Source organism: Cynoglossus semilaevis, chromosome Z, assembly GCF_000523025.1.
Source record: "Cynoglossus semilaevis isolate Cse_v1.0 chromosome Z, Cse_v1.0, whole genome shotgun sequence".
In the NCBI taxonomy this organism is placed as follows: Eukaryota; Metazoa; Chordata; class Actinopteri; order Pleuronectiformes; family Cynoglossidae; genus Cynoglossus; species Cynoglossus semilaevis.
In genome coordinates this window covers 11,636,653-11,653,144 of record NC_024328.1, presented here as the reverse complement: position 1 = coordinate 11,653,144, position 16,492 = coordinate 11,636,653, and the positions used below count along the sequence as shown (strand labels likewise).

At 38.9% G+C, this 16,492-nt stretch overlaps 4 protein-coding genes across 6 annotated transcripts in view; 1 reads left to right on the top strand and 3 right to left on the bottom strand.

Annotated features, from left to right (window-relative positions):
• LOC103397833 (collagen alpha-1(XXVII) chain B-like) overlaps positions 1–4,197 on the top strand; it is a 73,280-nt gene extending 69,083 nt beyond the window's left edge. Inside the window, exons 60-61 of the mRNA XM_008336229.3 lie at positions 1,014–1,232; positions 2,044–4,197. Of these exons, the coding sequence (XP_008334451.1) occupies positions 1,014–1,232; positions 2,044–2,190 (366 nt within the window). The 3' untranslated portion in view covers positions 2,191–4,197. The remainder of the gene's footprint in view (positions 1–1,013; positions 1,233–2,043) is intronic.
• On the bottom strand, positions 3,988–9,177 carry LOC103397832 (3-oxoacyl-[acyl-carrier-protein] reductase FabG). Of its 2 annotated transcripts, XM_017043233.2 has the most exons (9): positions 8,933–9,173; positions 8,638–8,725; positions 8,326–8,496; positions 6,554–6,732; positions 5,728–5,821; positions 5,581–5,650; positions 5,449–5,485; positions 5,269–5,332; positions 3,988–4,710 (listed from the first exon to the last, which is right to left on the bottom strand). In XM_017043233.2, exons 2-9 carry the CDS (start codon positions 8,659–8,661, stop codon positions 4,552–4,554), a joined length of 798 nt encoding a protein of 265 aa, XP_016898722.1. In that variant the 5' UTR covers positions 8,662–8,725; positions 8,933–9,173; the 3' UTR covers positions 3,988–4,551. The 2 variants fall into 2 exon arrangements, with proteins under 2 accessions (XP_016898722.1, XP_008334450.1); XM_008336228.3 differs by lacking the exon at positions 8,638–8,725 and having other exon boundaries at positions 8,933–9,177.
• A 211-nt stretch (positions 9,178–9,388) lies between these two features.
• Positions 9,389–10,931, bottom strand: ppil3 (peptidylprolyl isomerase (cyclophilin)-like 3). The gene is made up of 6 exons (XM_008336232.3): positions 10,770–10,931; positions 10,435–10,509; positions 10,147–10,240; positions 9,981–10,048; positions 9,776–9,894; positions 9,389–9,695 (listed from the first exon to the last, which is right to left on the bottom strand). The coding sequence occupies exons 1-6, from the start codon at positions 10,914–10,916 to the stop codon at positions 9,569–9,571; spliced, it is 630 nt and encodes a 209-aa protein (XP_008334454.2). The 5' UTR covers positions 10,917–10,931; the 3' UTR covers positions 9,389–9,568.
• Positions 10,932–11,257: 326 nt separating this feature from the next.
• Positions 11,258–16,492, bottom strand: part of LOC103397836 (volume-regulated anion channel subunit LRRC8A-like) — an 8,007-nt gene continuing 2,772 nt past the window's right edge. For both annotated transcript variants that reach the window (XM_008336236.3, XM_025053043.1), the window contains 2 exons: positions 14,840–16,492; positions 11,258–14,461 (listed from right to left, as the gene is read on the bottom strand). The exon at positions 14,840–16,492 is cut by the window's right edge and continues 469 nt beyond it. In XM_008336236.3, the coding sequence (XP_008334458.1) occupies positions 14,186–14,461; positions 14,840–16,492 (1,929 nt within the window). In that variant the 3' untranslated portion in view covers positions 11,258–14,185. The remainder of the gene's footprint in view (positions 14,462–14,839) is intronic.

The following is a 16,492-nucleotide window of genomic DNA, read 5'->3' as shown; positions in this document are numbered from 1 at the left end:
CCCCACACACACACACACACACACACACACACACACACAGAGTTGGCAAACCCCTGCAATCTTATCTTAAGCTGTCCATCATGATTTCATTGCTTGGTTTTAGAGAGAAATATTTTTGGGGCCTGGGACGCAGGGAGGAATGGAATCACTACCAGATAGAGTTGTTGCATTAAATGTCAAAAACAGTGAGAATAAACGTCACACCACAGACTAACACAGTGTGTCAACCAGATGCAGCCATGTTTATTTCTGAACTCAGGGTGTGATAGCCAAACCAGAGTGTAATTAAATGCAACTACTCAGTTGTTACCGATTAATCAGTTTGTGGACTGATTTGACCTTTTTAGTTCAAATCAGTCTTTCTCAAGTTATTATTCAATGCAGTGTTTTTCACCTTTAGGTATGTGACCTCACCTGGAATTCAAATGAGGTTGCTTGAAAGTAATTGATTAAAAAAAATAAAAGATATTTTTTCAACTAATTGTGTTACCCTAAGACCATTCTGCTCAACTGGTGATTAATCAAAAAAGTGATTAAAAAAAGTGATTAAAAACACGAAAATGAAACCTGCTGCATGTTTTGTGATATTTAAATTCTTTAAAATTATGTTAATATTTTCTAAGATCACATTTATACTTTATAAATAAATATTTGCTGCGGTATGGTTTCTTTTATGTTAAATTTAACTCTACATGGTGAGAAATTCTTTTTAAAATAGCTGACCTTCAGTAGGAGTTCATCATAGCCTAAGTTGATAATTTTTTTATTTTATTTAATGTCATTAGTCAGGTCTAAAAATGCAATCAAATTATAGTAGGGTGTGTACACATGAGTAAGTGATTATATGAGATATTTTATTCTGGTTCCTCCAACTGATTTCATTTAGTTTCGACTGTTATTGTAGACATCGTAAGATTGTTACTGACAGTATAAAAATTGTTTACATGTTTTGCTAACCAGTGCTTCACCTACAGTATATACTGTGCTCATGTTGTCATCTTTTGGCCTTACAGTTGGAGTTTGGAGTGGGTCGTATCCAGATGAACTTCATTCACCTTTTGAGCACACAGGCTGTGCAGCACATCACCATTCACTGCCTCAACATGCCAGTGTGGGCAGCAGAAGCTTCTTTACGGCCCACGGATGCAGCAGTGATCTTCAAGGGGTGGAACGGTGAAAAGATCAGAGCTGGAGACCTTCTGGAACCACTTGTACCACTGGATGAATGTTGGGTACGGGCCGTGGAGATGTTTTAATGATCAGTCCTAAATTTGACAATCTACACTCTGATTGAATTGCAACTATGTTAGGGTACATCCCTGCACATTTTAGGAACCGAGCTGTTGGTCAGATGTTTTAGTACAGAAGGTAATGCCAAGGATTATTCTGAGACATCAAAAGTGGAAGAAGTTGAGCCTTTTCTTTTAGCAGTAGTTCACTTAAATTTGGGTGTACCGTCCCTTTAAAATGCTGGCTAATCCAGTGTTTCCTAACAGTTTTTTGGGCCACGGCACATATTCTTCATTAGAGAAACCCGACGGCACACCACCAAATAAAACTCTGACAAAAAGTTGTTACCGATGCGTATTGCTTGCGGTCGCTGGCTGAGGAAGTCTAGCACCCAGTTACAGAGGGAGGTGCTGAGACCCAAATAAATAATAAAATAAATAAATCTGTAATAAAATGTAATAACATCCTAGATTAAATATTTAACTAAATTCTCACCTGTTTGGTTAAAGACAACGCTGATATACTCGCAGGAATTGAAGAAAGACACTTACAAAGATCTTCTTTACCAGCTCTGATTCTCGTATATTGATCCACGCATTGACAAACGAAGAAAAAATATTCGCAAGATATAAATAATAATTTTTTCAGATCAATTAAGTGACAATTAAGTAATGTTCCGCGGCACACCTAATGATTTCTCACGGCACACTAGTGTGCCGCGGCACAGTGGTTGGGAATCCCATTAGCAGGTCAGTTATTGGAAAACCCATTTACTTTTCAAAGCACGTGACCCTGTGCTCTCTACACTTTCAGATCAAAGATGGCCACTGGCATCGGACACACTTCATCTTCCAGACACAGGACCTAAACCTACTTCCTGTAGTAGACGTGTACAACCTGCCAAAGCCAGAACATGGAGCACGCTATTACCTTGAGGTTGGACCGGTGTGTTTCTTATAGTTTTCTGTGGAGCGGGGGGTTGTGGTGGGTGGGGAGCACTATACTCCTTACAGGAGTGACTCCCTTCAAGAGGGATGGAGCGCAGGGTGGACAGAGGAGACTTGAGACTTTCAAGACCTCATTAACAAATGATGCTTGAACTGCAGAAGCAGAAGTAAGCACCGAAGGAAGACGCGTCATTGGACAGAGCCCGGATATTTTAGCATTCATCAACCTACGGAACGTAAATATCACCGCCTTTTACAGAGACTTGTTTTTGAGACTCGGATCCAATTTTTATATTTCGGAAATAATATGAAAGTCTTTCTCTGCAGCCTCTCAGACCATGTTGTATCATATTTTCATCACCACGGTCTGATGAAGGATTTTTTACAAGAGACCTGTACAGAAGCGTGGGACATTGTACGCCTGAAAATCGCAATTATTCCTATTTTAATGTATAAGTATTATTTATACAAGTATATTTATACTACTTTGTAATATAAAGTGCAATACAGTTACAGTTACGCAGCCTTTTCAGGACACACAGTTTCACCGCCACAACTCATTCAGATACACACAGACACGCTGCCAGAAGGTGGGTGTGTTTGAGCCGACACAGACCGGTGTCCGGTGCTGAGAGAAATTGCATTCACATGCGTACGTTCATGTCTGTGAGCAAAATAACTGCTGTGCGCTACACACTCACGTTACAGTAGGGCAGAGGACTCCACGTCGGGAGAAAGGTGTGTCAAGACACTACCTCGTACTGCACCTCTCTCCGCAGAGCAAAGTATTTGCAAACCTGTCAAAGTGGGGGATGAGACAGAGGTGACACCTGGTGCTACAACTGTTGACACTCCAGTCTGGCCAAAGAAAAACAACTAAAAAGTACACTCACACTTTTTGGTTTTCAGTATAAAAAAACAACTCTGTGCGTTCTACACTGGCTCTTAGATTTAATTAGAAAAAAAATATAAAAATAGTCTTGACTTTCATGTCATTTATTCATTTTCTAATGCTTAGTAATTTCAGGGTCAGGAGAAGATGAGAAGTTTGGCAACCTTTGTACACAAAGTGTTACTACAGTAATCGAACCGCAGACATTCTCAGTGTAAAGCATTATCTCCATCATATGAACCCATTTCACACATTCAACAGAATTTTAAAACTAATGGCTGACCAAAATGTTTGATTTCATATTTGTTTTAATGTTATTAAAAAAACATCGCTAGTCTGTTTATCCACGTTAGCATCACAGCTGCAAAAGACCTTTAATTTTTTTAAGAAAACTGCAGAGTGGGTAACTGTATTTGTCAAATTGTGATTTCAAAGTCATATTTTTCCACTGTTCAGTGTTCGTAGTACAGCTAAAATTACCGTACATATTACTCCGACCAGAAATGGGGCAGCCCGCTGAGACGAGGAAACGAGATTCAGGTTAGTTTAAAAGATGGTTTAGGACAATCTTGATCTGTTTATTTGAAAGCTGTGGGATCAATCTGACAATTCTTTTGTCCTTTAATGAAAACAATATATTTTACAGCCTGCAGAAGCTGCTGGACTCCACGAAACCCAATCTTAATATAGTATTTTAAAACACTGAAATTACATGGTACCATATTGGATTTTACTGATGCAGTAAATGAACTTGTCCTGTATTGTTGACGATGCTCTGTTTCTCTTCATCACAACTCTTTTCTCCAGTGTATTCACGTTTGATTTAAAACCCGAGGAAAAAGGTTTATCAGCATGTGTCGTTTATTTGGTGCTTCAAGGACTCTATAGTGTACGAGGGTTATTATTTTTGTCCTTTACTCTCCTGTATCTCCAGACATTCCCACCTCATTCCCAGTCAGTTATTCACTATTGATGCATTTGCAGTTGAACTCTGCCTCAGTTCTGTCTAATCCCACCAACCTTAATACCCACAGTACATGAATATCCAGGTCTGTTCAGGCATCTCTGCTGTGAATGAAGACTAATGAAAAGGATTATTTAATAAATGCCTGAAGCCTTTGTTCATAAGCAGCTTTGTATTTTGTCTCCTCCCCCGACCCCCAACGTCAGACGGAACTCTGTGGCAGGTGTGATGATAAAATGCAGGTAAACTGCCTACTTAGAAGAGTGCAGCTAAGCTTCCTTTCTGTTTAGTTCTCACCCGAAGTTGTCAAATCCTGACAGTAACACAAACAAGGGTGAAAAAAAATCTTGTATTCTTGAGGTAAGTTAAAGGTTTTTTTTTTGTCTTCTCTCACAGTAACATTTCTCCTAACTCTGATTTCCAAAAGTAAATAATTAAATTTAGGATAGAGACATGGTTTGAAAGCTCTGTATTCACAGCCAAAAGCATGTCAACAATATCTCCTTTTTTTCCTCCTTTTATCTTGGGCACATGGCGTGACGACCTCCATCTATGGGAAGGTTGACTCCAGTAATGAAGCTGGCCGCGTCAGATGCCAGAAAGGCAATGCTCTGGGCCACTTCGTCCACCTCACCTGGTCGCCCTAGAGCATGGGTCTGCTTGCATTTCTCAAGAAACTGAGGGTAAAAGAAAGAAGAAGAAAACAAAAGAAAACAAAAACAAAAGTAGGATTACATTTATAGGAAGTAAATCTAGTGTAAAGATAGCTATAATCTGCACAAAATAGGGTTTAATACAAATACAAGTATATATATACATAAATGCACATATGTGTATATATATATATATATTTTTGCATAGTTTTTTGTATCTATAAATGTACATAGTGTATGTAAATAAATGTATATATGTACATATATGTATGGATAAATACATGTATATATTACATACAGTATATATATACATACACATCAAAATATATAGATATCTCTCCCTATATATGTATATATACTGTATATACATATATGTATGTACGTATATGCAGTATATAAAATATATATAATATATAGGTAAATATATATTATATCATTTTAAAAGTTGAATAGTCTTCATATCTAGATATAGACTATAGTTGAGAATGAATTGAAACAAATTTAAAAATAAGTGTCAGTAATTTCAACTAGTCCCATCATGATGTTTTAATTGACAGGTATCACAGACTAGACAGATGTTACCTTAGCATACTGCTCCTCATCGAGTCCTGCTCTCTTGTGGACTTCAGTAACAATCACACCTGGACTGAAAATATATAAAAAACACGAGAGAAGTGATGTTAATGACCACAGAGAGTCACACTGAAACATAATGAGTTTTTCTACACAGAGACACACACACACACAAACATATGCACATACCACACTGAGTTGACTCGGACTTGTTTTGATGCCAGCTCTAAAAAAAAAGAAAGAAAAAAGTCAAAAGTCAATTGACTTCATTTTTAAAAATTGTCAAATGTTAAGAGTGAAGAGTTATTCAGACTTCATCACCTAGTGCAGTGCAGCGTGTGAACTGGTCGATGGCAGACTTGGACATACAGTAGGCGAGAACACCAGGGAACTGGAGAGGAAACGCAACCAGGTTGTTCACATGCTTCATTATAGATGTGGTGAATGACGGAGCGTCTTTATACTCACCGATCTCTGTCCGTTGACACTAGACACGTTGACCACGCAGCCTTTGGTCTCGATCAGGTGTGGCACACAAAGGTGGGTCAGGTGGAAAATAGACCTGGGACATTCAGATATACAGTACATCAGACTTTGGATGTTAATGAGATTTTACAGATTACATTATCTCTTGTTCTGCACTTTATTTCTTCACACAACTCCTCCAAAAATACAGACTTTCTGCTGCCAAAACCTGATCCTTATGAGACTCTGCTGACTCCGGTTCTAGCTGGGAGCTACCGCTACCTTCGTTCATATATTCTGGAAAACTCCACCTATGGCTATTCTGTGAACAGAGTGTGTGCTCGGTTGTTAGATATGTTCTCCATGACGGTACGAGTGTCAGCTCCAGCTCTAGTCTGAAACGATTTGCTTTGCCTGCCGGCCACGGAACACCAGAATAAATTACTTTAGCCAGATTTACAGCAAGCAGCAAGAAGCTGGTTGCCAGGAGGTGGAACCACACAGGCAACCCATCAGTGGCCCAGTGCTGGAAACCTACATTTCTGGATGATATTTCTCCAGGCTTGGAGTAAACATTTCTAAAATGTGTTCATATGATGTGGGGACTGGGAAATCAAAGCAGCAGATTTCGCCGTTTCACTTTTTTCCGGACAGGTTTCATATTGAGCCCGATGACGTTGGAGTGTTTGTAACTGGTCTGGTCTTCGTTTGTCTTGGTTTGATTGATTTTTTTTTTGCAATTACATTTGAACTTTCATCAAAAAGGTCTCCTTTGCACAAGTAAAATATATCAGCATTGAGTTTAGGTTTTTGTCTCTGATGTTCCTACCTGACATTAACGTTCATGACCTTGTCATACTGGGCCAGGTCTGTCGTCTCGATGCTGCCCATAGCCAAGATCCCAGCGCTGTTGACCAGAACATCGAGTCGACCAAAGTGAGCGATGGTCTGCTCCACGGTCTTCTTCACCGTCTCCTCATCTGTCAGGTCTCCAGGCACAAGCAAGGGCTACGAATAAAAACATGTTCAAAAGTACACATATATACTATGTTATCTATCTTTGCTAAGAGACACGTATGTTCTCATATTTGACACTTAAAGTGGTGATAATAAAGTATTCTGAATTTATTAAGAGATAATTAAGTAGTATTACCTGTTGCAGTAAAGTATTTGATATTTAGTTAGCTGGATTTATGCTAGTTTATGCTAACTACTTCATCTTTAGGTCGAATTTGTCTTCTACATTACATACAACTATTTTTTACCACCCATTTTCAATAAGAACAACTCAAACTAGTTTTGGTACGCCAACCGGAAGTGTATTATTTAGTTCAAAGCAGAATTGTGTTTATGTTTACTTTGAAAAAATACAAATTCTCACAGATGTCGTTTGGCGCACGCAAACTCGCTTTAAAAAAATAAAAGTCTTGGCAGAGTTTCAGAGACGGAAGACAAGCCGTTTGCTTTCAAAATAAAAGAACGTTGCCATTACTGCCACAGGTAGTTCTCATGTGCTATGGACTGTTCACGTCATGTGGCCTTCAACGTTACAGTGAGCTTCGCTTTCACTGATCTTTTTTTTTTTTTTTGCGTTAATACCTTCGAGATTATTCTATTTCGTCGATGTTTTTCGCCTCACATTGACGACAGGTCCGTGAGAATATAGTAACGAAAACGTCGTAGAATTCTGCTGTCATGGACTAGTTTCTATTATAAACTTTACGTTATAATTTATAAATATATTATCTTCTAGGTCATTCTATTTCGTCGATGTTTTTCGCCTCACATTGACGACAGGTCCGTGAAAATACTGTAACGGAAATGTAGAATTCTGCTATCATGGACTACTTTGTTATAAACTTTATTTTATAAGATATAAATATTCATCATTAAATTAATGGACATTATGGTGTAATTTCACATTTTAAAATGTTTTCTGTTTAAATGACCTGTCAGTCATAGAACCAACCGGCTTTCAAGACGCACTCACTGACTTCAGGAAAACCCAGCACTAATACGAACTTTATTTCTCTATCATTCAGCGTGACACTGTTTTAACACAGCTGCACTACACGTAATGGTGTGGCATTAATATGCGACTGGGGGAACCGTTGTCCCCTACGGCTATGTCAACTCTGTCCAACCCAACTCGCATGGGTACTGCAAAGTCCATGGGCCCCCCTAAAGGCGCTGGGCCCTGAGGCAAGAGTTCCCAGAGCCCCCCGCGGTAGCTATGCTAATGGAGCCACCTTGTGTTGACAGCTCAGGTCTAGCATGTCCCTGGTTTCAGTGCACAGTTAAAAGTGCATCACAAGTTTTTAAAGTTTAAAAATTGAGTTTCCCGGTCATTGAGCCATATCCATCATGGAAGAATCAGTTTCAGATCGAACAGAATAGAATGGGATCTGTCCCTTTAAGACAGACCCCCCCCCTCCCAAAAAAAGTTATGTCACAACAAAAAAATATTTAAAAAAACTTTTATATGTTACCATATATTCGAACCTCGCTTTGCTTTAATCTGAACAACTATAGCTTTAATCTGTGCTAGTACGTAAAATTGCGTGATTCTGCTTCGTGCGAGGGTTCGTTTGTTTTTAATACCTCCGCAGCTCCACACTGCGTGCACTGTTTGGCAATTTTTTGAAGATTGTCCACGTCGCGGCCGTTCAGAGCCAACAGAGCTCCGAGCTTGGCGAACAGGAGGCTGGTTCCTGCACCGATGCCCGAACTGGCCCCGGTGATCAGGGTGACTTTTCCCTTCAGAGAAGAAACCTAAAACACATGTCATCAGCCAGTTACGTCAGGAACGACCAGCGTCAACGCTTTTGAGTGTAAAATAACAAGAATTATAATTTAAAAAGTACATTACATATGTAAAACACCCAAAAAAAAAACCCCAAAAAAACAACGTACTTTACATGCGTCCTCAGATGCCATTGCTGCTGAAATGAGTGTAGTTTTCGACTATTTCAAATACCCGTCGAACGTAAGTCGTCCACGACTGATGACGTAATCAGGAAGTCAGGCATAAATGATTTTTTAAACAATGTTTTTTATGTACAAATTTAGAAAATACATTGTTGTTTTAAGACATTTTGTTATTTATGCATAAAAAACGTTTCTTGAGAAAGACAATAATTGTTTACTTCACGGAACTATTTATCCATGTTTTCCCGATCAAGTCTCGTATTAAATACAAAATCCTCACATTCAAAGCCATCCACAAGTCTCAGATCTTCTTCATGTCGCTGCTCCTACCCGCTTCCTCAGATCATCCTCCTCCATTCATCTGACTGTCCTCTCCGCCCTTCTCACCACCGTGGGGTACAGAGCTTTCAGTCGCTCAGCTCCCCAGCTTTGCAACTCTCTACCCCCCGTCTTGAGGAACATCAATTCACTCCCACAATTCAAGTCTGCACTTAAAATGTATCTGTTTAAAATTGCCTTCTCCGTCTGATATTTCACTGTTGTATTTTAACTTGTTCCTATTTTTTTTAATTTTTGTTTTGTTATCTTTGTATTCACTGTAAGGTGTCCTTGCGTGACAGAAAGGCACCTATGGAATACAATGTATTATTATTATGTATAAGAAACACAGTTGAGGGCACATTAAAAATTAAGCTGGTAGAATTAAAAATGACGAGTTCATAGACAAATCCTTATATTTCAGTTGTTATGGGGCATTTATACAACAACAACAACATTTTTTTTATAAACTAAACACATTTATTTTCAATGTTATACCAAAAACAACACGGTTCATTAATAGACACCTTCTGTCTTTCTTTTCGATTAACGACAACAACACTTTTTTTTCTCCGTGCCACATATAGGTACAGAGAGGCTACCCCGCAAAAGGGTTAGCGTGAATGGTGACATCTTTTATCCGGGTTTCAGACAGTGGTCGAAATGTCTTCTCATTGACGGGTAGTTTCTCCAGTTCATCCAGCGTTTCTAGACCATCAATAATCCTATAATGAGGAGACCACGTTAGGGTAATATTAAGTGGACTGTGATATAACACTAGTTAAAGGCTGTGACGTTTACGTACTTTCCAAACACGGTGTATTTCATGTCCAGATGTGGCTGTTTGGCGTACGTGAAAAAAAACTGCGAGCCGTTGGTGTTGGGACCGTTGTTGGCCATTGAGACCACTCCTCTCACATTGTGCTAAAAAAATAGAAAAATATAAAACCACGCAACATTGTCAATGATCTAACATTATTACAGAAACAGTAGCGAAAAGAGGAGCTTACTTTTAAGTGCTCGCTGAATTCGTCGTCGAAACTGCGACCCCATATACTCGTTCCTCCTTTGCCCGTACCTGGGTCATGGACATATTTAAATCAAATCTTAACATCTTAATTCATCCTCATTTGTAATATTGTAGATACTGATCACATGCAACATGTGATCCTTTACCTGTTGGATCTCCTGTTTGAACCATGAAACCTTTGATATTTCTGTGGAACAGGCAACCGCTGTAGAACTCACTGGCACACAGGGCAAGAAAGTTCTGCAGGGTAAAGTGATTTATAAAGTCAGGTCAAGACAAATTTATACGTAAATTCTTATAAATTAATGAATTTTAGAAAATATAAATAAAAAATTATAATTGTAACTACTTTACGTTCACAAAAGTCAGATTTTGACCGGGATATAACGATTTCAACCGGTGAGACGTTCACGTGTAAATAAATACAACCTTACCTCGCACGTTTTTGGTGTGCGCTCACAGAACAATTCGATTTTAACATCTCCCACGTCGGTATGGAGAGTAACAGCCTATAAGAAACACCCAATAATGTAAATACATTTTAACAGATAAAAACTGAACTTAAAAAAAGCATAATTGTCATTTCGTAATAATGGCTGCTTAGCTGTGCCGGTTACCGTAATAACTAGATGGGTACGTTACATTAACATTTACGCCATATTAAACTTCCTTTCAAAAATATATACATTTACAACATCATACAGGAGTTTAAATGAGGCATTACGCAGAATGGAAACATTTAGATTGAGTCTAAGAGAAATATGTTTACCATTTCAAACGCTGCGCTGTGTCCGGTGTTACGTGCGGCAGATAAACGTGTCCGATCTTCCGCATTTACCCTGTGTTTTAAGTTCCGCAACGAATGTAAAGTTATTTCTAGGCGGGTGTTAGCACTCGAAACCGGTGAATTGACCATATTAAATCGTTCTAATTTGTGTTTTTTGACTTAGGTATAGGTTCAGGACACAATCTTGGTTCCTAGACATATTCTATCGATTTTTTTTTTATATTTTGTGGTGGAACGTTAGTAGACTTGCTGTCAGGTCGAGGTGAACTAAGAATAAAAAAAAAGACAAATCAATTAAGTATTTCAAAAATAAGAGGAATTATAATTCCTCACTGTAAAACATGAAGTGACATCAGCATATTTTGGTTCAAGGAACTGATAATACAAGAGAGACCTAATGGTGACAGGATCAGTTTTATTTTATTTGAAATATAATTTTTAAAGGACTGTGAATAAATAAGAGGCAAGTGTATAAACAATAGTATTCGTTTTATTGTTGTGTCAATAACTCATCACTGACATAATAAAAATAATAAAAGGTGGGAAGGCTGTGTGAATGAATTCTGTAGACAACACAAATTAAATCCATTAATTTCAGGACAACTGTCAAAGGTCACATCAGGGCAACAGACAAAAAACTAACAAACACAAACACTAAACTCCTCTGGACAAATCGCATCGACAACTGAATAGTTCCCACATGGCTCATTTTCATTACTACTCCTTGTCAAAATACTTCTTAAAGAAAACAAACACTCCTCCATTAAAACCAGCGTTTCATTTGAAAAATACACATGAAGCCAGTAAGGTCATTCAATTCATACAAAACATTATTTAACCACAACTAAATAAATAAAAAAAACAACAATAGCTACGCCTAAAAAATTGACTAAAATAAAAAAATAAAACACAAAGTGTGTGCTTACTGGTTTCCTGAGTTATAGCTGAGCTGTATTAATACCTCATAATAGCTGTGAAAAAAACAAGATATAGACAGTATATACAGTATTTTTTTGCAGACATTTTAGGGAAATGGAAGAACAAACTTGTAACATATTTTCCTTTAACTAACAGTTATTTACAAAAACATACCTTATTACCGATGACTGATTGTCTGATTGTGAGTTTACTGATACATTAAGGACAACATACATTAAAAAAAACAAACTCCACATATTTAGAAAAAAACAGCATCAATTTGCATATCCGTGCCTCGCTGCTGTTGTAATACAGTGCAAAACCATGTATTCGTCTCATCTTTAAACTACCAAAAAAGACACAATGAATAAAAAATACACAAATCTATTAGTTGTTCCAAAAAAGCAATATTGCACAATAAAACAGTCACAAGATGTCAGCCCAGATATTGTACGGCATACTGCTCTGTCCAGGTTCACTTGCAGTGTTACAGTAATACTGCACCGGGAGAACCACTGTTTGCTGGTTGTGCTGTGTAAGGCCTGTGGATTAATCTTCAATTTCACAATATTTTTATATCACACTGGACCCTGTGGTGCACGGCAAAAAAAAAAGTTTAGAACTTTTTAACAGATGAAACAAAACAAAAAACACCAACAACCAGACTTTTTATATGGAAGCACATTAACGATGAGATAAAACACATTTTCAGAATTTTACTTTGTGATGTAATTTTCTTCATCCTGGAGGGACGGCAGGAGTAACGACATCACTGACACAAATCCGCTATTAAAACTAAGATTGAACTCTGCTCCTTAATTTTTAATTCAACTTTTACAACCAACCAAAAAAAAAAAAAAGGGAATGTCTTAGAACTTTTCATGCCGACGGCCATTTTCCCTTCTTCTCAGCTAATGGCCTTTTGCGCAGTCTATCTGGAAACATTAGTTTCTCTCCAATCAGAATACTAACTGTCAAGGTGTAAAAGGTTTAATTTTTTATCCATTAGGAAAAGAAAGAAGAGTGAACTACTTGTCACTGTGACACACATCACTGCACACAACGAAATGTGACCTCTGCATTTAACCCATCACCAAAGTGAACAGTGGGTAGCTTTTTTGAGCGGGGGAGCAGTGTGTGGGGACGGTGCCATGCTCAGAGCACCTCAGTGGTAACCACTAAGCCACCACTGCACAGTGATGGAAATACTCACTACTTTATTTTCAAAGATCCACTTTGATTTCAGATTATTTTTCCACTTTCTTCTGTTGGTTTTTGATTCTATAATTCATTTCTGTTCCACCGCTGCTACTGGTAAAACATCATCTTTATCCATTGACACAATGCTACTGATTGATTAATGAGTAATTATTCAGTGAACTGTGAGACGGTTTCCCACAGTCTGTGTAAATACCATCTGTAGTGACTCTGTATTAGAGCAACAGAAAGTGAATGGATTGTTGATTTACTGGATATAAAATTGCCCTGTCATTCTGTCTAGAAATCTGAACTTCACGATTGAACTGATGTGGAGCTGAATTCTTTCAGCCGTTAAGTGAAAATATTCACAGTAAAGAATTCTGGAAAAATGTACCTACGAAGGTGAACAATTCTCAGGTTACAGTCTGTGTTTGACTGACGCTGTAGTTTAAACAGAATGTGAAAAGTAAAGCAAGGGTGGCATTTTTTTTTCTTGGCACTATTAAAATATAAACATCATTCTCATTGATCGATTTGTGGCTCGTTTAGTGGGAGCTGCGGATTCTTCAAATAATATCGAATTTGATCCCAGATGTTTCAGAACGTCTTGGTTGAAAAGCTCTTTCATGTTAGAAGCTAAAAGAATGAAATAGCCGACTTCACCACAATAGGTAAATAATACTAATTATAATTAAAAAAATATTGTTATAAAAGTAACAGACTGAATGTTCGGATATTGCAGTTTATCCTAAGTAGTGCAGAACATTTTTCCTCCAAGGACATTTTATTCAGAAGCACCACCCTCGACCTTACATATTATTAAACATTATATTATTGCAATAAACTGAGAAGAACACAGGGTCTGATGATTAGAGAACAAAGAGATGACGTGTTTGGTACTGTTAGGTTATGTGCTTTCAGCAAACAGCAATTACTACAAATTAATTTTGTATTGCGCATAAAGTAAAAATAAAGTTTTTCCAGAAACTAAACTGGAAACATCTTGTGTTCGTGTCTGTGCGTTTTCAAACTGAACCTCTGCGTGACACTGCTACATGACAGCTGTTAGCATCATCAAAGGAGTGTGCGGAACAAAAAAGTAAATTTATGGACATGTGGGAATTAAAAACAACAACCAGAAGCTACTAGATTGTAGTTATCTAGTGTTGGTTTCTGATGCCCAACCTAAGTGACCCCGCATTGGAGCAGGGTTTCTGTTTCCTGTCTTTAGCGAACCCTCAAGGATCATGCTCAATCAGGGTCAGGGGGAACAGATATGTTTAGGCCTGCTCTCTGTCCACTTTCCATAATTGTTCTTTAACCTCGGTGGGCAACATGTTGAAAAGGTCTTCTTCTACCACCAGACCTGTTCTCTTCAGCTGTCGACATTCGCCCAGCTCCATGGGCAGACTTTCTAAACGGTTCCCTCTCAGCTCCAGCTGCGTCAGTGAGGTCAACTCGCTAATCCGAGGGGGGAGAGAGTGCAAGCAATTGTTCCCCAAGTTCAAAGTGTGGAGCTTCTTGCACTGAAACAATTCTGTAGGAAGACTCTCGATCTGTATTTAAACAAAATAATGGGATTGTTAAAAAAAATGAAAGAAGACATTTAAGCACTTTAGGTGCACAAAAAGTTAGGTGAACAGTCCAGGAGGCTAAACCGCAACCCTATATTTGGTCTTTGCGATGGCACTTAAACCGACTGTTGATATCAAACGGTGCGAGAAAGAGTTTTCTAATCACCACAGAGATTTAAACCTAAAGACGTCAGTCAATGCACAACATGCAAGTATGCCAGAGCTAACGTTAGCTAAAGTAGTTTTAGTTGATCCACAGACAAATGTTGATGGGAAATTTCTATTATGGATCACAAGGTTTTTCATCTTCATTAGATTTTACTTTTTTTTTAAGATAAAGAGTGATGCTGAAGTACATACCCTATTGGCTGTGACCGCCAGATACTGAAGATTCTGTAGGAAGCCAATGTCCGTCGGGATGTGGGTGAGGTTGTTATGGCTCAGGTCCAGAAATCGCAGCTTTCGGCAATAAAACAACTGGCTCGGAATCTTCGCGATTTTGTTCCTGTTTAGGTAAAGCTTCTCCAGGTTGTTCAGTGTGCCAATCTGGATAGGAATGTAGGCAATGTGGTTGTACCAGAGTTTAAGGCAAATCAGCCGACGAAGGTGTTGGAAGCTTATAATCTCCTCAATGGTTTTCAGATTGTTGTCCTTAAGGTCAATCTCCTGCAAGTTGTGCAAGCTGAAGATTGAGTGCGGTATCCGTTCTAGATCGCAGCGGATGAGCTCCAGCTCCGTCAGGTTCACCATCTTCTTTAAGCTATTGAGGACCATCAGCTTGGTTCCTTCATTATTGATGGAGAGCCTCTGCAGGTGCATGCCCACGTCCGTAACCACCTGAGGTAGCTTGGTCAGGTTGCTCTTCAGTCGAAGAACCTTGAGCCTCTTAAGTTCTCGGAGCCCATCTATGACAATGTAACGGTTGTTCTCAGCGCTGAGGTTCCCCGTCAGGTGAAGCTCACTCAGGTTCTTCAAACTGTATATCCACAAGGGAATCTCCTTGATGTCAGTGAACTTGATGTGTAAGGACTTCAAGTTCTCACGCAGATTTGCCAATGCTGGAGCTTCGATTTTTGCTGGTGTGTGGTATAGCCACATTTCTTGAAGGTTGACCAGCTGAGCAATGATTGGTGGGATGGTGATGTCTGGGATTAGCTCCAGCTTGAGAACCTCCAGCTCCATCAAGTCAAACACAGTGTCTGGAATGCCGCTAAGCATGAAAAGGTGCAACTCCAACTTATCCTGAGAGTTCTTCGTTATCCTCTGTCTGAGCTTATCTAACGTCCACTCATTGTTCAGGTTTAGCTGCCTTAGCTTATTCTCGCTAACTTCTGAGAGGAACACTGCAAAACGCTTGGAGTACAGCGGGTCATACTGATCGATCATGTGCAACATGAAGGCAAAGTCATTCTTCACATCAGGTATGTCACTGTAGCTGCTCTCTTCTCGTATGGACTCAAAGGAGTACTTCTTAAGAGAACGCCGCAGCATCCAACAGAGAGTGTACATGCAAATCAAACCGTAAACCACGACTAAGCTAATGTAGAAACAGGCTAAGATTTTAAAAAGTGTCGCCAAGGGATGAGCACAGCGGTACAGCTTGTAGCCGGTCAGGTTCTCAATGTTCACTGAACAGTCCACGCTGAATTTAATGTCATGCACATAATACCCTGTGTAGCAGATGATCAAAATAAACTTAATAACCTTGATAATTGTTTGGCGAATGTACAGTCTGTACACAATGTCCCCTTCCTCCACGTGTATACGGAATTTTTTGACTTTTTCAAACAGGGCTTTTGCCTGTTCGCCCTCTTTTTTATCCAAAACTCCTGTCTCCGTTCTATCGACGATGCCCTGCTCAAGGCGTGTCTTTGTCCTCTGCAGCATCGGAACACTGGCTTCAACATCATCGCTGACGACCGACTCCTTGTGGTCCACTGAGCCGTTCATTTTTAATGGTTTTGGGTCACTCTCCTCCACCACCGTCTCCGACAGTGCCCTCGTTGTCCAAGG